Below are 23,865 nucleotides of genomic sequence, written 5' to 3' on the forward strand. Positions count from 1 at the left end.
ACTATAGTTGTAAATCTACTGCTGTTGGCCTGGTCCTGGCTGTGACCCTGGAGTCTGCCTGGCACACACAGAGTTGCTTGGTCTGTTCACTGTTTGTTGGGAGTCTCTTTCTGATAACCATTTTGAACAGCTGTCTGATCATAAAATTAAGATGCCGAATCTCTTTCCTGTGCACAGTAATGAGTTCTTTTCAGGATACTGAGGGTATTTGTTAAGAAAAAAATACTTTGTGAATTGTCTTAGTTTTTTGGTCAAAGAAAGTTAGAGTGCCTTATTTATCCTGTTAGTTTCTCTTTATTTCAGTGATTACTCTTTCCTCATAAGTTCTCAAGAACCTGGGTCATAACCCTGCAGCCACCACTCTAAGCTCTTTGCTTTTTTTGAGATTTCCTATGAAAAGCAGACAATTTTATGAACAAAACTACCTGTAATAAATGCTACCCGTCACCGAACACTAATCGTGAGGAATGGTAATTTTCCTTCTGCCCATTGAGCTCTTCTGAAATGGACATGCTTGTGTAATGAGCAATCCCACACAGCTAACAAAACTGAGCCAGATTCCCGGCCAACTCGGACCAGAAGGGAGGGGCTTGCTTGGGTCCTGTCCCCCAAACCTCCCTTTGAACCTTGCTTGCCGCGGTGTAGTAGTTTTAGGGAACCATCACTGTTTTGGTAGGGTTTTTTGTTGGTGGTCTTTTTGTTTGGTTGGTTGTTTTTTGTTTTACAATCTTTTCTTCGGGAATTCTGTGTCCACACAGCTCTGCTCAGAGCTGTGGGTCTGGGTTTCTCTTGCCTTCGCTGCTTTGACAGTGTCAGATAGCATCTCTTGGCATGATCTAGCTTTCTACTCCCAAGAGAATGATCCTCTCACAATGAGGTCTTGTTAATTTTTTTAAATGAAGGCGACCTAGTTTTGGTAACCTTCTTTTTAATAATTAAAAATATGAAAGCTACCCAGAATCATTTTTCTGTGCCACAGTTCCAACTTCATATTGAACTTGAACTGCAAATCTGTTACATGGCAGCCTTACCGTGGAGATACTTAATGGGGGTGAAAAATCTCCTACTTTCAAGCATGCACCCAAGAACATGCTGTTAATGCCCCAAGAGGCTATTTATCCTGTTGTGTTTAGCTGGGTTTACACCACATACCAGAAACTCCTTTTCATACTTACTACCTACAGGTCATTTAATTTGATTTGGTCATATTATTTTAGTGACGTTTCAGCTTGATTCTTTACTTTTAATAATTCAAAGCAATGATATATCCTTTTTTCCAAACTTCATATTTTTTGCAGCCAGGAATGATCCTGAAGTTAATTGCATGGAAAGAATACAGTGATCACTAAACAAACTGATGGGTATGATTGCTTCATTCTTTCATGTACTCAAACATATGACAAGAAAATGTTTGTGGATTATCACTTGAAATTTTGTGATGCCTTCCCAGAAGATGACTGAATCCAAATAAAACCTGGGGTTCTTCTTTGGTGTTGGCAAACTCCTTGCATAGCCCAGGAATCTTATCCAGGAATCTTCATATCCTTAGCTTCTGCCATAATGCGACAAGTCCAGTGTGATGCTAAGCTACAGGTGACTTTGTGTTTTGCTGTGGTAAAGGAACTGTCGGACTACTAAACATGTCTCATTCTTGGTTACCTCACTTTTTACTGCAAACCCACATAATAACTTTCATTTTGTTCCATTAAAGAGTTTATATCTGTCGGCAGATTCAACCTCCTCAGTTTTCACCGGGTTAGAGGGAATTGCAAAGCTCAGAGGCTGCACACTGATGAGTGTGCTGATGCTGAGTATGTCATTGTGTGGCCAGGACTTGAGAGAGCAGGAAGCTTGTCTCCCAAATGAAGTTAGGCCAGTGGTGCCTTTCCTTCCTCGGGTGTATTCAGATTTGTCAGAGGCATTTTAATTCAGAATTTAGTTTTACATAATGCAGGCCAGCCATATCCCAGAAATATAATTACATAAAGATGGGTAGCTAACAACCCTCTGGCTCCTATGCTTGTTCCTAAGGAGTGTAACCCAGCCACTGCAGCAGTTCCGATAACACAGTTTTAATTTGGGTGGCACACTGAGCATCCATTACGTGTGGCCCAGGCTCTCAGCCAATGTTGTAATACAGCCACGGACAAAGATAGTTGTGGATCCTGACCACTGAATATGAAAGTATGCAGAAGAGGACTGAATGTTTTTAATCTACAGTATCAAACTATTCAGTGTCTCAACGGAGCAGAAACTCATAGAAGGCCTGTAAAAGTAAGGAGGCTTGAAACAGCCAAACTTGGTTTTTCTTAATCATTCTTAGGAGTGGCTTATCTCCTAGATAATTAAGTCCCATGTATACATGACTTCTTCCTGTGCCTCACATCCGGAAAGAGCTACCACTACCGTTTACACTTGCATTGCCTTGGTAATGTACCTGTGCTATCACCATAGCAACACTCTTGAGAATGACCTCAGCAGCCACTCAGAATCAGTCTTACAAAACAAATTATAGCTATAATTAACTCTGCAATATGTATTTGTTCAGGCCCTGGTGTTTCTTTTTAAAAGGTTAAATGAATAGAAGAATACAACATGGGCCCACCCCTATTTTCCATTAGTTTTTGTTGATAATATGAAATATTTCAGTGGAAAATAGAGATTAGAGATGACTTTATTACATCCTCTAAAAATGTGGCATCCATAAATGAAGAAGACATACTACACTACTAGGACACCACTTAAAGGGGTACAGAGTAACCCCCTCCCCACCCCATGAAGCCAATATGAAATGCAAAAAAAAAAAAAAATGTGTGAGTTCTTCCTCCAAGCCCTCTTGTCAAGCCTTGGTGGGGCAGGTGAGTTGGGGCTCTGTGGGCACGAGCTGTTGACATTGGCCCTTTCTGGGCAGTAAAAGATGCGGGGCTCACTTGTCTGTTGCTTTGGGCTTGGAAAAATGTGTCTTCAGTATTGTACCTTCTGAGCCACTCAGTAGAAAATTAATTACATGGACAGATTGTGCATCTTTTGGTTGGTGAGTTTGTTTTGTGTTTCACTGCTTTTGCTTGGGGGTGTGTCTGGTATGGGTGTAGGTGGTGTATACTGCAGCTAGCAGAGATTGATAGTGTTCAGCCTTTTCCTTTTGCTAAACTTTGCTGATTTAGTTTTCTGCCCCGGGAGGTGAGCTTTCCCTGCATTGTTCAACTGAGGTGAAGCAAGACTGTCCAGCAAGATCATCACTTACTTTTAGCTTATCAGAAATGCATAGTTTTTTAAAAATCTACTTATTTTGTGTGTTTGAGGGTTTTGTGTGCATGTATATCTGTGCACCACATGTGTGCCTAGTGCTGACAGAGGCCAGAAGAGGGAATTGGGTCCCTGGAACTGAAGTTAGAGCTGTTTGTGAGCTGCTATGTGGGTACTGAGAGTTGAACCCAGTCCTCTGGAAGAGCAACCAGTGCTCTAAGCACTGAGTCATGTCTTTAGTCTGCATGGAACATTTTAAAAGACGATCCTGAGACAGATGAGAACTTGGCAAGCAGCAAATGTTCAGTGTTGTAGTTGTTACTCTACAGGAGCTGTAGGAAGGGTGAAGAGGGAAGAGAATCCTCACCATGGGAATGTCTCGAGACAGCTCAGAAGTACCCTAGATCACAGAGAAATGCCACTGACAGTTCTGTAGGGTGGCTGCTGGTCCTTTGCAAGTGGCTTTCCAGTTGCAGGTATGTACCCTGGCTCCATGTCATACACATAGTTGTAAGGAGTGCAGTGCACCCTTCCTGATTGGAGAGATGCTGTCAAGGCTCCTGACGTGCAGCTTGATAGAAAACCCCCCACTTCGTGCACTGATTCTTTAAATTATCCCTGGCAAACAGTCCTACCTGGAAACAGTGCTAGAAGCACTGGTTCATCTTTAGGAAACAAAACCACAATTTCCCTTTACTCTAGACTGCCTCAGCATCATGTACATGAGAATCAACAGGCCTCTGTTCTGACCTGTGCATGGGACATAAGTAGAGCGGCAGCATATTTCTTAGTTTCATTTTCTGAGGTCTTTTTTTTTTTTTTTTTTTTTTTTTTCTTTCCAGAGCTGAGGACTGAACCCAGGGCCTTGCGCTTGCTAGGCAAGCACTCTACCACTGAGCTAAATCCCCAACCCCTCTTAGTTTCATTTTCATCTTGCTACTCTACATGCAGAGTTCTTTGTCTTCTCTGAAATTAGTTCTTGTACACAAATGATGATTACATAGATTTTAGAATATACACTTAAAATGTTTAAGTCAAGGGTCTGATAGATTAGAAAGCTGCATTTGCACAGAGCAGCCTTTTGCTTTTGTGTCTGGTATGAGCCACTTTATCTTTAGTCGAGATATAGTCAATCCACAGAACATGGGCTCTGTTAATCCCATCAGGTGACCAGGGCTGTGTCCAGTGCCACTAAAATACAGCTTTACACCTGTGTTCTCCCAACAGCCCCCTCTGCCTTCTGGCCAAGTTTAGAGTAATTGAGGTATGAAGGAGTTCTCACTGGTGAGCAGAGGGCTCATAGCTGGCTGCAAATGTGTGGATGTGTCTGGAGTAAGGCCTGAGTATGATAGCTGCTTTGCTGGAGTTCTCTCCTGCTCTTGCCATGGAGACCTGGTTCACTTCCACCAAGGCAGTTTTACTTTGTTATTGAAGTCAGACTTTTGTGTTAGGAGTCTGTGACTCTTACAGGCTGAGAATACCATTCCCTTGTAACATTCAGTTTCACTCATAAAGGAACTCCAGTGGTAAGAATTCAGAGCTAAAAGCTTTAATGCTCAAACTAACTCTCTGTATAGCAAACCCATCCATTCAACAAAGAGTGACTAAATAATTACTATTTTCTTGGCACTAAAGTGGAAATAAAGATGTGTTGAGACAAAACATCTTCTTTCAGATAGATTCTGTCCACTGAGTATGTATTGTGATTACTGAGTTATAACCACCATGTATACCAAACGTTCAAACTCATTGAATCTTATTTGTAGTCATTGCGGAGCTGATTCCTTCCAGTTCTGTTAATGGCACCACCATTGTTCTGCCTCTCCCTCACAGGTCAGTCACCCTGTGTAGACATTGCAGCCATGTGTTTTGAAACCATTGTGCTTCGTCGTTTCCAGAGCAGAGGAGAGCATGGTCCTCTTTGAAATCATAAGATGCTTCTTGGAATAGTCATTTCCACCTTGCCGTCATCAGTTCTGTTAAATTGTGTCATTCGTGACATCACAACTTAAGCCCTACACTTCAAGAGAGTAGAAAGTGAATGGATAGGTTCTGGAAACAACAGAACCATGCTGATGGTGAACGTGTCCTTGCCAGGGGTTAGGGTTAGCAATGATAACACGTCATTTTCTTTATGCCAAGTAGGAAGGTGTCCGCCCTGATTGTGGTGGTGATTACACAGATATCTACATGTGGCAAAAATCTCACAGACTGTGTACCACAAACACACACACACTCATATACATAAATGTTTACGAATACCTATAACTAAGGCCTGTGGTTTTATAAATAATACCATGAGTTTTCTAATTTTGATAACATCAGATTCCTGGTTTTGTTATTGTGATTTAGATACAATACATAAGGTGCTATCATTAAGGGAAAGCCAATTGAAATTCTGTGATAATTTGATAAGTTTCTTTTGAGTCCAAAATTATTTTTAAAAAATAAAATGTTTTATTCCTCCCTCCCCGAGGAAACGTATAGGCATAATGGGTAGATACATTTAAAATTGGTGTAGGTGGCTCCAAAGAGTATCTAACCTCAGACATCATTATTACCATAACTGAAAATCTCATGGCTTTGCATGAATAGCAAATGACTTGGGCTTTGGACATAATCAATGACATGGTGTGCTGCTTCTCTCAGGGGAATGAGGAAACTTCTCCCAGGAAAAAACTGATGTTCTGCAGACAAAAGAGAAGATAAATCCTGACCTTACACTCAGAGTTATTCTGTGGTTGCTTATGCAAATTCACTTTATAAATAATTAAAAACTTTATTTAACTCTTGATTCGCCAGCCAAGCCTGCTAAACAAGTAGAGGATAGGAGACTGGCTTGAATTCCTTAGCGGCTCTCCTTTCCTTTTGTGTGAGTTCCAACAGATGAGGAAATGGGAGTCCAGTGAGTAGGCAGCAGTGGATGGAGAACCTCCTCTGAGTGATGGAAGGTTCGCCATGTCTGTTTCCTAGACTGCTGCTTTCTGGTATTTGTTTTCTGTGACTCCTTTGCCCCTTCCCTTCCATGGGTTTGGAGTGATGGTAACTGACGTTCTTGTGTCTTCCCTCTTCCAGCTATCTAAACGACTTGGACCGTGTAGCCGACCCTTCCTATCTGCCTACACAGCAAGATGTGCTTAGAGTTCGAGTCCCCACCACAGGAATCATCGAATACCCCTTTGACTTACAAAGTGTCATTTTCAGGTAGTGCCTGAGTTCATTAACACCTACATACAGAGTTTAAAGCCTGCAGCTTTGTGTGGATGTCATCCTTGGGATACACAACTGAAATAATGTATCAGTGAAAGAGAAAGCAAAAGAAAGATATTCTGGAATTTTCATTTCAGGCTAAATAACCAGGCAGTTAATGAAACCTTAGTTGCTGGTGGTAGAACACTGTTACTCAAACCACTCTGTGTGTGTGTGTGTGTGTGTGTGTGTGTGTGTGTGTGTGTGTGTGTGTACACATACATATAATCATTTTATCTGAGGACGTAGTTTATTTTTAGAATTTTGTAAGATACAAATGGTCATATAATTCTATCAGTAATAGCAATTACACTTGTTCAGAAACTTTTGTTTTGCTTTTTGAGATAGGGTTTCACTCTATAGCCTAGACTGGCCTTGAAGTCCCAGCAATTCTCCTGTCTCAGCCTCACAGTTGCTGGAATTTTAGGCAGGAACCATTGTGCCTTCCATCGAAAACTTCCATATTGATATTTTCTCCATGTTGTTTGGTACCAATACAGAATTTCTTCATACTGTTAAAGTTACTTTATACAATAAAATGCTTGAGCGTTTCAAATTCATGATTTGTTAAAGTAGAATACTTAATATAAATCGATATGCAAAGAAGGGGAGTTTGTTATTTCCCTGTTCATTGCTGCTATTTGCCTTAATGCTTCAACTGAACCTTTTTTTAAAGAGAAGAAAAATAATACTAGTATCTTTTCACTTTACTATTTCATAATCACTTAAATGTACTTTTAGTTGGAATACAAACCACTTAGAGCTTTGAGGAGTGTTGAGCTGGCTCTTGAGGGAGCCTTCTCGCTTAGGATGGGCCTGGGCATGAGGCTGTGAAGCCGCCTTCATGTAACTCCCTCTGAAGCATGCCTCTGCTGTGAGACTCAGCAGATGTGTGCTCTGCTGTTTCTGGCCAAAGCACCAATTTTTATTTTATTTTTTATTGTTACTACTTTTTTTGCTCTCTTCATTCTTGGCACCTGTGATAATCTTGCCACCGTATACTGCTCAAAAGCACATGGCTGTGGAGTAGGTAGGACTTTGAAAATACTTACGAACCTCTCTTTTTAATCTATAATGGGTACATTAAGATGATCACCAAGGTTCCTGGGGCCAGCATTCTGTATTACATATCTTGAGTTTGCAACATCTGGATACTCAATTTACTTACTTTCATAGCCATAATACAGAAAAAACATACAGTACTTCTTGGATATTTTCACATCTTAGTTGCTCTGCAATTTCAAAAATTGATTAGGATTCCATCTCATTCTTGACATATTTTGTATTAGTGTTGCATAATACTTTTTGCCCCTACAATGCAAGTAATGACATCAGTGTCTGATTTCCTGTCCTCAGATACACAGCATTGGTTCCCCGCTATAGGACGTCCTTGACCAGCAATTCCATGTAAATGAGTTGCATATTTTCACACAGTGGCACTGGGGCAGAGCCATCATTTTAATATCTTGAACACCTCAAAGTCCCACTTTTGATGTCCAAAGCTCCCAGGTTGTGTGGACGCATCGTTTTGCCCCTCTTATCTCACTCCTGTACCTTTGGAGTCTTTTAGAAATGGTGGTGTGAATGATCCTTGATTTCTGGGCTGGGGAGGTGACTCAGTCAATACGGTATTTTGCTGTGCATCTCCCCATGATCCACATAAAAAAGTATGGTAGCATATACTTGCGATGCAAGATCCAGAGAGTAGAGGGTACAAAGACAGGTTCCTGGGGCTTTTGGCCATCTGGTGTAGCCAGTTGATGAGCTCCAGGTTCAGTGAGAGACCCTATCTCAAAAAACCAAGGTGGAGAGGAACAGAGAGAGCCGCCTGATATTCATCCTCTGTCTTCCACATAAACATGCACACACGTGCACACACACACACCCATATGTACAATGTACACACTCAAAGAAACAGAAGTTCTTTGAGTTTTTCCTTTGAATTTAGTGTGAGAATCAGGAAAGCACCCAAAGTAGGCACAGTGTTCAGTAGATTCCTACAGAGCATCACTCTTCCTCTTTCATACCAAATCTCCTCATTTTCTGAGACTTCTTTCCTCTGAATGTTGTGTGCATCAGTCAAGATGCAGCTCCAGCAATTTGGAGGAGCTGATCTGGTGTCAGGCAATGCTGGATATGTGCACATACATACTTGCATTCTATTCTTGATGCCCTTGCTGGTGTCTGAGGATAACCAAGTGCAGAGTGGATGCATTAAAAGCAGACCCAGGAGATGGTTCAAATGATGCCCATGAGGCACTGTGTAACATTTTGATATCTTACACCACACTTCATTTCCAGCAAGGTGACAAGTTGGTTTGTGTATCATGCTGCCTGATTTGATTGGGCCTGTGCTAAATTATTGCCACTATTGAAAGAAAGAAAAAGCCCCAAATTCTTACCCTGCAGAAGGAAGCATAGGCAGGATCATGTGTACATTTAACACCCTTTTTGTATGGAAATGTGTGGCATCTTGTATCCTTTAAATGTATCCATGGTCATTCCTAACATCCTCAAGTAACACATGAGGGTCTTCACTCTGACATCTAGGAAATGAAAGTAAAATTTATTATTTGTTATTTGGCTTAACATAAAAACATCCTGTGTTTGCCTTTGCAGTGCGTAATGTAATACTGTTTTGCTTGGCACAGATAAGGAAGTTTTACATGATTACAATTGCATATCTAGTAACTTCCCAGTAACCACAGTGATTTATTACCTACCATGCCTTATTTCTATCAGGTAACAGACAATTCATAGATATCAATAAACATTAATTGACTTGGATGCCATTGTCTTCCTAGTATTGAATTTTCCCTGGTTTGTAAATAGTATTATATATTATATTGATACTCTTAAATTTTTCTTCATATTATTAATATGAATATTATTAACTTTGCAGAATGGTCGATGTAGGGGGCCAAAGGTCAGAGAGAAGAAAATGGATACACTGCTTTGAAAATGTAACCTCGATCATGTTTCTAGTAGCGCTTAGCGAATACGATCAAGTTCTTGTGGAGTCAGACAATGAGGTAAGTGCTCTTTGGACAGTAGTGACTTATCATTTTAGTACCTGATAGAAGTAAGCGACAAGAGGTAGAATGTGGGGAATCGAATGAGTTGAAGTCATTACTTTCTTTACCACTATTTCAGGATTTTTTTTTTCAATTTATGTTTTTAGTTCTTACTACACTAGTATATTTATTTTGTAATAACAGTCTGTGGGGGTGGGTCCTAGGGATGGAACTCAGGTTCTCAGGCTTGGCTCCAAGCACCTCTACCCATTGACCTATCCTACCTATCTGGATGTTTGAACTACTCATACATGTAGCTGGAAGTTTTTCTGTGTCCTGCTTGGCCAGCGGTCAGGACAAATCTCTCACCCACAGTCCCGTGGCCTTTTATAAAATAATCACACAGAGTCTTAATATTAATTATAACTGCTTGGCCATTAGCTCAGGCTTATTACTGACTAGCTCTTACACTTAAATTAACCCATAATTCTTATTTATGTTTAGCCACGTGGCTTGGTACCTTTTCTTAGTTAGACATTCTCATCTTGCTTCCTCTGTGTCTGGCTGGCGACTCCTGACTCAGCTTTCCTCTTCCCAGAATTCTCCTTGTCTCCTTATCCTGCCTATACTTCCTGCCTGGCTACTGGCCAGTCAGCATTTTATTTATCAACCAATCAGAGCAACACATTCACAGCATACAGAATGATATCACCCATCACATTAATAACCCTGTGAAACCAACCTACAACACACTCAGAATGGCAAGCTTTTTCTGTCAGGAATGCAAGCAGGTCTGTGTGCTCAGATCTAATTGGAACCTGTTTGATACTTTTAACACTGTGCAGAGGTTCTAAACATGAAAATATCATGGAAAGACCTAGGCTGATCACAGGATCATATCATAGCCTTCCTTGCAGGATAGAACTGCGAGTGTTGAGTGAGTCACCCTGTTTCGTTTTGCTTTCATTTTGTTTAAAACATTGTTTGCCTGATGGGTAGGCATTCAGAGCCTTCACTTGGCAGATGTGAATAACTTTGTAGCTGGGTTCAAAATCAGTTCATTGTGAAGCCATGCAGTGTCTTGGTGAGGTGGCCCCTCTACTAGAGTGTTGTTTGGGCCGTTGTGTAATGTAGTCTCTACTAAGCAGGGAGTGACTCAGGAACTGTTCTTCATCCCGTCTGGAGAGCTGGTTCTGTAGTGGGCTCTCTTCTCTGCTGCAGGGAGAGTTAACAGTTGGAAACACGGATTTTGAGAATAGTAGAGGTTTGATGAATCAGAGTTGACTGTGGAGGATAATTAAGGGGTGTAGGAAACAGCCTTTGAGCTAAAGTTCACAGTCTGAGTGTCTGAATGGAGACACCATTAATACTCCTGTCAGAACTTGCAGGTGGAGAGACCAGTGACATTAAGAAAAGGTAGAAAACAAAGAGAAGAAAGTGAAAAATCCCCAGCAATTGGTTAAACTGAGATCTGGTATGTCAAAATTTACTTTCAACACACATATCTTTTTGGTATATAAGAATTCCTGGCTTCTTGGTCTGTTTAAGATAGCTTATTTTTTGCAAGTCTTAATATTCTCATTTCAGTTCATACCCAGTATGCAGAGATTTGTATCAACCAACCATCTGAGCTAAAATACAAAGTGCCTGCAAGCATAGTAAAATACATAATTATCGGTTATCAAAATGTGAGCTGGGCAGTTGCCTTTGGAATGTTTACTGTTATAGCTCTCTGGCCCCTTTCTTAATCTGTACCTGTGCCCTTTGTTGCTCTATAATTCTTGGAGACTATAGTTTTAATATATTGCTTACTTTAGACATATTGTAACATGCCTATGGTTTCACTACTGTGTTTTGGGTACCAGTATATCCAAACAGTTACAAAATTGGGGGATGGGGTGGTAATTAACTTTTCCCTGGAGAAGCTTTAAAAAATTTTACCATTTTTAAAAAAATCAGAATAAGGCACATGAACCAATGACAGTAAGAGTTCTGCTGCGTAGATCCTTATTTCTTATATTCAGTTTGCTACCCGCTAAAATAAATTAAAAAAAAAAAAAAAGAAAGAAAAAAAAAGCCGGGCGGTGGTGGCCTTTAATCCCAGCACTCGGGAGGCAGAGCCAGGCGGATCTCTGTGAGTTCGAGGCCAACCTGGGCTAACAAGTGAGCTCCAGGAAAGGCGCAAAGCTATGCAGAGAAACCCTGTCTTGAAAAACCAAAAAAAAAAAAATTTTTTTTTTTTACATATGTCACCTACACAGAAGATGGGAGAAATACATATAATTTCATTTTTGTGTTTACATACTAGCAAAGGTAAATTAAGTGTCTACCAGTACACATTTTATGTCCATTAAATATGTTGTGTCTACAAAGAACTACATGTTGTGATTTAATGGCAATCAGTTTGCCATTTGTAAATTTGCAAAATAGCAAGAAGGTCAATTCTCTAAATAAGTTGTCACCTAAGTCTAGTACCACAGCCAGATCCTTTGTTTCTCTGGTCATTACAGATTTCACCTGTTGTTACAATAGAAATCTGATCTGTTGGTTGGTTGGTTGAAATAAAAGTATATTAGTTCAGTGGCATTTTTTATCAGACATCATCAAATTTATACCAGGAATTTGTTATTCAGTATGTAAGTATTCATTGTAAAAGCATGGCCCAGTTCCTTTGGTTCATAAGGTGATATATTATGCCACAGATTAAAATAATAAATCTGTGTCCCAGTTAGCTTTCTGTTGCTATGACAAACACCATGACTAACAGCAACTTGGGGAGGAAAGGGTTTATCTCATGTTACCGTTTTTTTTTTTTTTTTTTTTTTTTTTTTTTTTGTCCATCATGAGAGGGAGTTGGGGCAGGACCATGGAGGCCGAAGCTGAAGCAGAGACCCTGGACATGTCTGCTTACTGACTTGTTCTCCATGGTTTGCTCAGCTTGCTGTCTTGTACCACTGAAAACCACCAGCCTAGGGGTGGCATCACCCACAGTGAGCTGTGCCCTCCCACATCAGTCATTAATCAAGAAATGCCTAGAGATCGATCTGATGAAGGCTTTTTTTTTTTTTTTCAGTTGAAATGCCCTTTTCCCAGATGACCAGAGCTTGTGTCATTTTGACAAACAGTCTGCACAAGTTGTTGTTTCCCTGTTAGAACTCAATTCTGTGAGGTTAGTCACACCCACTTTGGAGCTTTTTCTCAGGCCTTCATCAAGCCTGATTGTGGCATTGGAGCTGATCGTAAAGCATAACAAGAAAATGCTACCCATAACCAGCACCCTGAATTGGCGCACAGTCCCAGACACGTGTTCACATTGGAGTGATCTATTTTATTTTCAGCTGTAGTAAAACACGCAGATGTCATTGTTTCCAACTTCTTAAATCGTTAAGGTAATTCAGAACTGCAGAATTCTAGTTTCTGAAACTTCTTGGTTTGGAGTGAGACAAAACAAGAATAAACTTCCAACAGTTTGTTCTTGGTTTTAAAGTGTGATGCTCCTAACTTTAATTCAAAGCAGACATGACTGTGCCTCCCTTGGTATATATTTGTGAGAGAAATCTGGGAGTGAATACTTTTCTTTCTGTCCTGTGGAACTGTGGAAAATGTACTATAGATAACAAGCAATGCAGTCTGCAATATTGTAGAGGCTCGGAAGCTGATTTGTTCAGTAAAGTACATGAAGACCTCAGTTCAAGTCCCCAGAACCCATATAAAAAGATGGACATGGTGGCACATACTTGTAATCCCAATTCTGGGACGGTAGATACAGGCACATCCCTGGAGCTAGCCAGCCATCTGAGGCTGTTTGGCAGACTCCAGGCCTGTGAGAGAACCTACACACCTCCCCAACCCCCAAAAGGTAGATGGCACCTAAGGAATGACACCTACCCTCCAAATGCAGGAGTACACATGGATACAGGGACACAAGGAGAAATGTCCCAGGTTATTCCTTTTGCTTGTGTTCTAGTTATTTGCAAATGTTGTGTATTAGTCTCTGTAATTTTACACAGATCTGCTTTTGTCTGTGCAGATACTCAGCTTTCCTATTGTTTGGAGAATGAATGTCTTTCTCCTTTGTCTCCAAATAAGGAAATAAGCATGGACTAGACAGACCAAGGTTGTCGTACTGCACTGATTTCTGACTCTCTTTTCTCTCGTATTTTCCCTGTGGTAACATACCAGCATGCAGCCAACTATTCTGCTGTAATCCTTTCATGGACACATTATTTCAGAGCCCCTAAAAGCCCAGAACAGGAAGATCGCCAGGGTGTATCACTGTGTGTTCAAACTCGGCTGTTGGTCTTTGTTTCTCTAGCTTTCTGGTCCATGGCTGAGCATTCACACCAAGGCACCTTCTCCACATTTCTTCTTAATGTGTACATCTAACTGATTGGGCATGAGAGTTATTTCATATTTTTTTGTTTTGTTTTGTTTTTGGTATCACCCAACCCAGGCCTTCCTTGGATTAAGATGGCTTTCCAAGCATTGGTTCTCATAGACATCTGTCCTTCAAGCTGAGCCTGGAATTGAGAGTTGATAAGTAAAAAGGCAGAGTAGCCATTTTTAATATAGTTGTATTCATACCTCTTTAAAAACTGCTAAGCTGTTACCTGTGTATTAGGGTAAGGATTATGGTCCTGGCCAGTATACCCTATCTGAGTTTGCAGCACAGAGAAAGAGCTGTCATTGCTAAGAGCATGGAAGCAAAGTGAAAATTCTCCATTCAGGGTATGGAAATATTTCCCCTGGACCTCTGAGTTCTTATTACATTCAGAGACAATAGTGGACAAACACAGGACGTTCCTCAACAGTTCACTGGGTCTTATACTCTTAAACAGTCTAGGATTTACATTTGGTTTGGATATACTTCTTTAGGTGCGTGCATGTGTGCATGTTTGTAACGTAGCTCTCAAGGTTTGAAACTGAAATCTGAACATACGTTTTTTTTGTTTTTGTTTTTATTTTCTGCTCTGAAAATTTTGAGCAGGCTTTTGGCAATTTTCTTCAGATGACACTTAGCTTTGTGGGAAATATTGACTAAATACTGACTATTAAAAAGAAAAACATCTTAATTTTAGAGGGAAGACTTATAGGAAACTTAGAAGTATTAAAAGTATGAACTTAGGTGGACATAGCTGGTCTCTGATCACAAATTGGATTGGTTTTAACCCTTTTATTGTTTCTTAATCAGATCATAGGCTTGGTTCACTTAGCTTGATTCATGGCCTGATTAACAAGGACATTCCTGAAAGATGCTTCACTTCTGGTGTCGATTTTTCATTCATTGTTCATTTTCAGTCACTTGTCTATTGTGTATCCTCATTCTCTACCCCTTCAACTTCTCAGCTTTTCTGTTTCCTCATTATTGTCCTCCTCTTCTATTTCAGGTCTCCGAGCTTCTCTCGTGTTGGTTGGTTGGTTGGTTGGTTGGTTTTTCTTTTTAGGCAGAACCCGGGGCCTTACACAAGCTAGCATTCTACCTCCAGCCCTTAGAAAGACGTTTCAGACCACTGTTTATATGACCTTGAACCAGAAGCCTAGACCTATGCTAATAAGAGTATTAAACATAAGCCTATCTGCCATTTCTCCACTCATTTATTTTGCTTATTTACTTGTAAAATATATACACATATACAGACTACAAAGATCACTGTGTAGATCAGGTGGCCTCTAGCTAATGGTGATCCTCCTGCCTCCTGAATGTTCCACCACACCTAGCTAAGAATGTCGTTTTTATAAAGGAAGGGAAAAAGAACATCTTTGTTGCTTGTCGTGCTGGGCGTGTACCCAGTGGTTGAGCACCTGTCTGCTGATGCAGGTATGGCTGTGGCTTCAAGCTCTACTGCCAAGAGAAAAAGTCGTTGCAGGATATGAAGCATACTTTTGTAATTTTGTTTATTCAAGAAAGGTCTTGCACCTTCACATTGCCAGGCTCATTTCATAGGTCACAGAATTCTAGTCTGAGGGTTTTTTCCTCTGTAAAGACCATATTTTTTTTTCTTGTGCTCTTTTGTTTGTTTGGGTTTAGTAGTTTCTGAGGAGATGTGAGGTGTAATTTTTATCTTTGGTTCCAATTAGGTAAGGTTTTCTTCCTCTTTCTCTCTGATTATCTGAAATTTAAATATAATGTGCTAGGTGTAGTTATGAGGGCCAAGCATGGTCGTTTATCATACTTGCATTTTGTACTTTTGTGTCTGACATTTGAGGAAATTCCTCACTCATTGGAATTTCTCTCTCATTATTTCTTCAAGTATTTCTCCTATTCCTTTTTTTCTTATCTCTCTGGTATTCCTCTTACATGTATATTATAACTTTGGTTGTTCCTTCCACAAGGCAAGATGACTGCTTGTATAAACTATTGTCATATCACATAATGACATTTTGTCACTGAAAACTGAACATACAATATTCCAATACTATTGGTAATGGTGCTGAAAGGTTCTTGTCCCCTAATATTTTTCTGTGTTTAGATATACAAATAGTTACCATGCTGTTACAGCTGCCCATGGTCTGCAGTTACATACTGGGTTTATAGTCTCAGAGCTGTGCTGTACCCCACACTGTGGGTATGTGGCAGACTATACCATCTAGGTTCATGAAAGTACACAGTGATGTTCACACAACACAGAAATTACCTAGCAAGACAATTCTCAAATTGCATTTCCTCTACTCTTTGTCCACATGGAAGGCTGGTTTTTCATCCTCTGTCCCAGACTGATTAGGTTCTGATAAAGCCCAGTAGTTCTAAGTTCTGATGATTTATTTCTCAAGAACACCTGAGGTATTTTATAATTTTTCCCTTTCGTCTCCTAAATAGAAAGGTTCTCAACCCTGATTGCAGGTGTTTTTTATACAGAATTGATATCCATGATGTGTATTATAGATGTATATAAGTGACTGAAGATTTAATTGAATTTATTAGCAGGGACTATCTCTGAGTGAGTATCTGATTTTATGTGTTTCATTTTACACATTCACATTTATAATTGTCCATAAAAATATGCTGTATAGATTAACTGTGTGATTGAAATTTTTAAATTGAAATATTTTTTAGTAACCAATTAAAATATTAAATAAAAATAACTCTTTTAGGCTATTTTGAGGTTTTTCTAATTGTTTTCAACAAGAAAAAATGGAGCTACACATGAATGTTGAAATTAATGCAGTCTAGTCGAAACTTAGTCACAGTAGAAAACATTTTCCATCAGTATATTGAAATGTCTTCAAAACTGAGACACCTTAAAAATAATGAGGCTAAGGGGTCGGTAGTGGCTCATGCCTTTAATCCCAGGACTCAAGAGGCAGAAGCAGGTGGCTGTCTGAGTTCGAAGCCAGCCTGGTTTACAAAACGAGTTCCAAGACAGCCAAGACTGTTACACAAAGAAACCCTGTCGTGAAAAAACAAAAAAAATAAAAATAAAAATGGGGGTTGGAGAGATAGCTCAGCAGTTAAGAGCACTGACTGCTTTCTAGAAGACTCGGGTTCAATTTCAGTCACCCATGGTGGTCACATGTCTGTAACTCTAGTCTCAGGGAATCCAGTACTTTTTGTGGCCTTCAACAACACTGCACGTATGTGGTGCACAGACATATGCAGGCAAAACACTCTACACATATAAATAAATGAATAAATAAAATGATGCAAACCTCAAACCCACCCCTAGTGACACACATCCTCCAACAAGGCCATATGTCATAGTCCTTCCAAACAGGTCCACTCCTTGGTGACCAGGCATTCAAACACATGAGCCTATGGGGGCCATTCTTATTCAAACCACCACAGCTTGTGGTTTTTCAAAATGTAGGTCTTAACACATTGAGTGAGATGGAAACCCTTCTAGGGTTGTAAGTTCTGTGTGTTGAATCTTGAACAGTATCTGTAAGAACGGGAAATGGAATAGATTTAAATGCAACCAAGTCGCAAGTGCCAAAGATTATTATACTCAGAAGAATTACTCGTTTATGAAACTTCTACTTTGGGATAAGTGGGTGGATTGGTTGGTTGGTTGGTTGGTTGGTTAAGACAGGGTCTCATGCAAGCTAGGCTAACCTCAAAGTCATACATAGCCAAGGATGTCCTTGAGTGAATTCCCAATCCCACCTCTACTTCCCAAGGGCCAAGAATACAGGCATACACCACTATGCAAGTCCCATTATACAGTGTGTGCGTGGAGGGGGTGTACACAGGGTCGGGGGGAGGTGATTTGCTTGTTGCTCAGACTGCTCTCCCCTCTGTTTTAGTAAAGGTAATGGGAGAAAGAGGGAATATGCAACCTTGTTAGTTACAAGTGCATCATTCAATCTCTGTTCAACTTAGTTTTAGGTGATGCTCCTTTATTTTGCTTTCTTTAAAATTGCATTAACCATGTACTTCCTGGTTAATGTACACCATGTTAATACATGCTGTAGTTTGCAACTGATCTGTGCCTTGCTTCCCCTATGGTATTGGGCTGGTATGCCCAGTGAGAACATTCAGAAATTGTCATTGGGCCATGGTAGTCCTGACTGGTAGCTTAATATATACCCCATTTCCACCATCCCTCACTGCCTCCACATCCCTTAAATAGCTTGCTGACAAAAGGCAGCACAGAACCCAAGCGCTTCCAACATAATGCCCATCTGTGCCTTCTCTTCCTGTCATTATAGCTCTGCCCATTGAGCTGGGATGATGATTTCATATGCTTACCCCAAACCCGCAGCTTAGAATGTATGAAGAGCTGGATTTGAGATGGCCTGTTTTATCTGTTTGGTGACTGAATGGCCTGTGCTCAGAGTCATTTTGCAGAGACAAACACAAGTAACCCTCTTCCTTTGTTCCCTTTTAATTCAGTGTTCAGGAAAGTGACCAGAGGCCCTGGTGCTGCTGTTGTTTTCCCACAGGGGGTGGGGCTGGGGGTGCTGCTCAAGGCCTGGCTCTAGACTTGTCAGACCAAGGAGAACTTGAAATGTTGGCGCCTCTGGCTAAAGGATGCATGCATGGTTTGGAATTTCAGAAGCCAGGTCACACTGAAGTAGAGCTGCTTCCTGGAGGAGGGGCGGAAATGAAACACCGCCCAAGCTTGTCGGTGGACTTAAGACAAGCTCTGGTTTGACTGGACTTGACTGACTCCTGTCCCAGTTTTGCCTGGGTTTGTGTTTGGGGCAGCTTGCAGCGGGAAGTGATAGTTCTTCTGGAGTTGTTATACCCTGTATTCTCTTTCAGTGACTTTTTGAGTAGGGTAGGGATCAGGCACCTTTTCTGGGCTTCCCACCTGGAACATGTATACTCCACAGTCCAGAGGGGAGTTAGCAGAGTCAGAGTTTCCTCTTTCTAGCACATGACTTCACTCCCACCCTTTCTAGCATGTTCGGCAGCTATGTTGCTGAACTGCTCAGTCTCGATGCTGGTCCGACAGAACTCAGGGAGCAGAAGGTTGGTTCCTCTCTGGAGCATGGGTCCTGGACACACATCACTGACAGGAAGAAGGCACCCATGGCTGCTATTTTCATTGCTGTTGCTGTAAGTGGGAAATCCACTGAAGGTTCACCATCCAGTCAGAAACTCCACTCAGAGCTTCACTAGACTAAGGAAGAATATTTTGCCACATCTTATGATGCCAGTACCAGCCTAAGACCAGCTGGTCACTAGAGATACAAGGCCTCCAGATGATCCTTTGGCTTACGGCTGTCAAAGTGGTTTAAAAGCTGAAGGAGAACCCGAAGAACAAGTTCCTAGCCTGCAAGTCTATAGATGAGCTTCTTCAGAACACTTTACTCAGAATAAAAGGATACCTCACAGAAATAGCGTTCTGTTGGTTTAAGGGCCAACGGTGTTAGCCCGTGGCTGTGGCTCAGAGAAACTAGAGGTGTCACACTGCTGGTGGCAGCAGAAGAAAGCCTCTGTCCCTGTGGGTGCAGGTCCCAAGCCCAGTGTAGGTTCCAGAAGCTGTTGTTGGTTAACAGGCCAAGGGGAAGACTTTTCTGGCATTGAGTTAATCATGGTGTAAGAAGGCTCCAGGGTTTCCTATTTGTTGAGCATTGGCCATGGTCCAGGCACGGGAGCATCAATATGGATCCCCTAGCATGGAGCTGCTTCACAGTAGAGAAGTTTGAGCCTTGAAGACCTTAGGGCTTTCCTTAATTAGTCAGTGTTTATTTTCTATTAACAATGCAGAAAAAGTGCCTCAAATTCTAAAGGGGCAATTGTAAGCAGTAGTTACTTCATAAATGGAAAGAAAACCCCAGATCAACCACCATCTACTGTTCGGGCCTGTTCAGCTGTATTTGGGTTATAGTTAAGGTTCACTCTGTAACTAAACACATGAAATACTCAGAAAGGATGGTCAGTGGCACATCATTAATGTTACATAAATGATTATTATAATGTGATGATAGTAATTCTTGATCCAGGAAGATAAAAACATAGTCTCCTTTAAAAGTTTGCTATTTATCCAGAGCCCAAGCACAAAAGCTCCATGTTCAAAGCATTAATACCCAATGAATTCCACACATGCAGGAATTCTCTCCAAGGTCCCATGCAGGAGGGCAGATGGTAGTGGGTAGGCTGTATGACTTCAAGATTTAACTATCTTGATTAAGTATTAGACTAGGCTAAAATAGAAACGAAAACAGACCACTTTAACATAGAAATTGTTCCTACACTTTTGGGCAACTTTGTCATTGCCTAAAACAGGAAAGAAATACTTCTCTTGAGATGTCAGTATTCTCATCCCATTTTACCAGGCTGCACTACAAGCCTCATGGAGAAATCTAAAAAAGTTTTGAGCATTTAACTTTATATAAGATGTAGGAGAACAGAGAGCATTTGGAAAAGGAAGGCATTGGGAAGTACTTACTGTAACAAAATGGCTGAGTTACTCTTGGTTGATGAACAGGCCTTTTGTAGACTCTCAGAGGGACTCCATGAGTAACTTGCTGCATATAGTAGCAAAGTGCACTTGCTGGAAGCAGTAATTCTTTTCAAGAGGATTGTGTCTCCCTATGTATGATATCTCCAGGTGTTACTTGTGTAGATACACTTGTGCTGCTACTGATGTCCAAAGAGCAATTTATAACCACCCCGGCATCTGAACCCCTTAGCACCCATACCCACAGCCACCAGGCTGGGCATTTGTGTGGTGATATATTGTGTCCCCCAATATACTGTGCACCCTAATAAAGCTTATCTGAGGATCAGAGGGAAAAGTCAGCCACTATATTAAACATAGAAGTCAGGCAATAGTAGTACATGCCTTTTATCCTAGCATTCTGGAGGCAGAGATCCACGTTGATCTCTGTGAGTTCAAGGCCACACTGGGGAACAGAGTCAGGCATGGTGACACGTGCCTTTAATCCCAGCACTAACCATAGAGGTCTGGAGGTCTGTATAGACAGACAGGAAGTAATGTAGCTGGGCAGAGAGAGGAAGTGAGATGCAGAACAGAAAGTCATGTAAAGCATGGACATACAGGAAGTAGGTCTCTTTGGCTGAGAATTTCCAAGTGATAAGAATGTGACTGGCTTTTTTTTTTCTTTCTGCTTTTTTGATCTCTCAGTTTTTACCCCAATATCTGGCTCTGAGTTTTTAATTAATAAGACCTTTTAAGATTCGTCTTATACATTTGCATAAGAAATAAGCACATTTCTCTCATCTAGGTCAGACTCAAAGGAAGGCAGACCCCACCCCACACATTGTGTCCATTATTATTTAAAAACCACAAAGGACAGCAGTGTTATTTACTTTCTCCTGGTTTCTTATAAATAGACATACCCCTTTGAGGGCACCTCAGTAGTACCAAGAGCAAGCCATTCTTTTGAGTTCTGTGTCTCATTAACTAATGGTATATGTGAGTTAGAAAACACCGAGACAAGCAGGTAAGGGTTACATAAAAGAGCTGCAAGGGAACAAAGAGCTTTGGATAGAAGATGACACCCAACATCAGCCTCTGGCTTCTATACACATTTGCACACACCTCATACAAGCACATACACACATACACAAGTTTAGAAAAAGGCATACTTTAGAAACTTCTACTTAACACTGATAAATATCTTTACAGTTCTCACAAATGAAATTTACTCCTTTGTCCACCTAGAAGTGTAGTGTGTCGTTCAGACGTACTGTTAACATTACATTGCTGTGCAGCTGTTACCACCACTGGCTAGAACTTCTTCATTTTCCCAAACTGAATCCCCACAAGCAGAACCAATAGATTCACATTTCCTCTTTATGAAGGTAACTATCCTGGGTTTCTCTGATAAATGGAATCATGCAGTATTGCTTTTCTGACTAGCTTATTTTACTTTACAGTTTGTTCACAATTCGTGATGTACTGTGTGTACATTCATGTGCCCATGTACATCTCACTCCTGTTTGAAATTGAGTCTTATTCCATTGTGTGAATGCATCAGTTTTCTTCATCCGCCACTGGGGACTTCAGTGGCTTCCTTCCTTAACCTCCTACTCTGAGCTCAGTTGACTTTTGAGTTCCTATTTTCAGTTCTTTTCAGATCCAGGAGTAGAACTACTGGATCTATATAGTAATTCTGGTTTTTATTTATTAAGAAACTACTATAATGTCTCCATAGCAACTGTATCATTTTTATGTTCCACTGGTATGAATCTTCACCTTCCTCTACATTCTTGCCACCCTTACTAGTTACTAGTTACTAGTTTCTTTTTTTTTAATGATAGCCATCATTAATGAGTGAGAAGTTGTATCATGTTATGATTTTCTCTTGAATTCCCCTGATCAGTTAGTTATATTGAGATTTTTTTTTTATGTGCTTGTGCAAGTTCTTTGCCCATTTTTAATTAGGTAGGGGTTTTGTTGCTGTTGTTGTTGTTGTTGTTGTTGTTGTAGGAACTTTCCTTAAGTTCTAGTTATTAATGCTTAATAGATACTGAATTTACAAATATTTCTCACCTTTCAAAGATACAATTTTTAAGTCGCTGTTTTTACAGGGCAGCAGTTAATAGACTTAATAGCCCTCGGTCAGAGTCAAGTGATTTTCATATGAAGTGAGAGAGAATGAGCGGGTCCTTTGACCTTTGGGTTTTGCTTCTTTCTAAAAGAAACGTTTTTTTACTACTTGGCCATTATTTAGGTTACCCAAATGTCCACTAGGTGGTGCTCTAACTACACATCAGATGTTTTCATAAAGCTGAAGATAAGTTACCAAGTTGTTCCAATTTAAAAAAAAAAAAAATTGATTCAAACAGAAAAGCCATTATTTAATTCGGACAGAGTCATCACCCCTGCAGAATACTTGGTGTAGAAATTGTCCCTAAGGTTGTGAGCCACTGTTTTCCATCTTCCCGCTGCTGATAGTTGGTTCAGGGTTTCATTCCATTCCGACACGTGCTCTCGCGCCTCCGAGAGTCCGGAGGGCACTGGTGGCTCTGCTGTGTGGCTTTGTCCTTTGAGAAAGGAAGCCGCACGTATGTGCAGGCTGCTTGCTCATGTGGGGCTCTTTTGAGAGAGCCTCAGATACAGAGTAGGAAACCAGATTTCTAGTAATTTTCCCATTTATCTTTGGTAAGTCACTTAATTTCTGTGACTTGTTTATCTTTGAAAGAAGAGGGACACATTAAATATAAATTCTTGCCTGAAAGCTTAAAACTTGCGTCCTCGGCCTTCCTTTTTTTTTTTTTTTTTTTTGAGCACCCTCTTTTTCTCTTTTGATCATAAAATAGATGGGAACTCACATTATTGCTCATGGCATGAGGTGAAGTTGACATATCAAGTCACTTGTTTAGAAACTTTGCGACTTTCACTGGTATGTCAGCATTAAACATTTCCAGTCATCTATAAGCCTTTAACGACAACAAGAATAAAAACCAGCCCAAAAAAAAAAAATGCACTTGTTTTAGGGTGACCTGTTGCAGAAAGGACAGAAATAGCACATCTGTGGAATATTTGTGTAGGCGTCCCAAAGCAGCTCGTCCTGCTCGCCACCTACTGCCTTTTACACGGTTCTCACCCAGCTCCCCTGGGTCAGCTGCCACCGTTTCCAGAGTTCTTCATTTCAGCCCCTAGATCTGTTTGTGGATCATAACTCAGGCCTGCTCGGTTTTTATTTGCTTTGTAATGCATGTAAATGCCATCTCTTCACGTTTGGTCTGTTCTGGTATAGTAGTCTCTTACCAAACTGAGAGCCACCTTTCTCGAGAGTGTGTCAGTCGGCACAGTCACACGCGGTAAGGCAGCTGTCTTACGGGAGAGGAGTTGGGGAAGAGGACTAAGGGATTCGTGAGTATGCTGTTAGCACAGTACATGGCCGTTAAGAAAGACAAAGGCAGGCCAAAGCCCCAACCCCCTTTCCTGCGCTCCCAAACTCAGCACGAACATTGCAGTCAGCTCTGCTGCTCATGCTC

At 40.8% G+C, this 23,865-nt stretch overlaps 1 protein-coding gene across 1 annotated transcript in view; it reads left to right on the top strand.

Annotated features, from left to right (window-relative positions):
- The window catches only part of Gnaq (G protein subunit alpha q), a 246,765-nt gene that overhangs the window by 190,208 nt on the left and 32,692 nt on the right, over window positions 1–23,865 (top strand). Inside the window, exons 4-5 of the mRNA XM_076560700.1 lie at window positions 6,322–6,450; window positions 9,398–9,527. Of these exons, the coding sequence (XP_076416815.1) occupies window positions 6,322–6,450; window positions 9,398–9,527 (259 nt within the window). The remainder of the gene's footprint in view (window positions 1–6,321; window positions 6,451–9,397; window positions 9,528–23,865) is intronic.

This window comes from Peromyscus maniculatus, chromosome 1, assembly GCF_049852395.1.
Source record: "Peromyscus maniculatus bairdii isolate BWxNUB_F1_BW_parent chromosome 1, HU_Pman_BW_mat_3.1, whole genome shotgun sequence".
Classification (NCBI taxonomy): domain Eukaryota; kingdom Metazoa; phylum Chordata; class Mammalia; order Rodentia; family Cricetidae; genus Peromyscus; species Peromyscus maniculatus.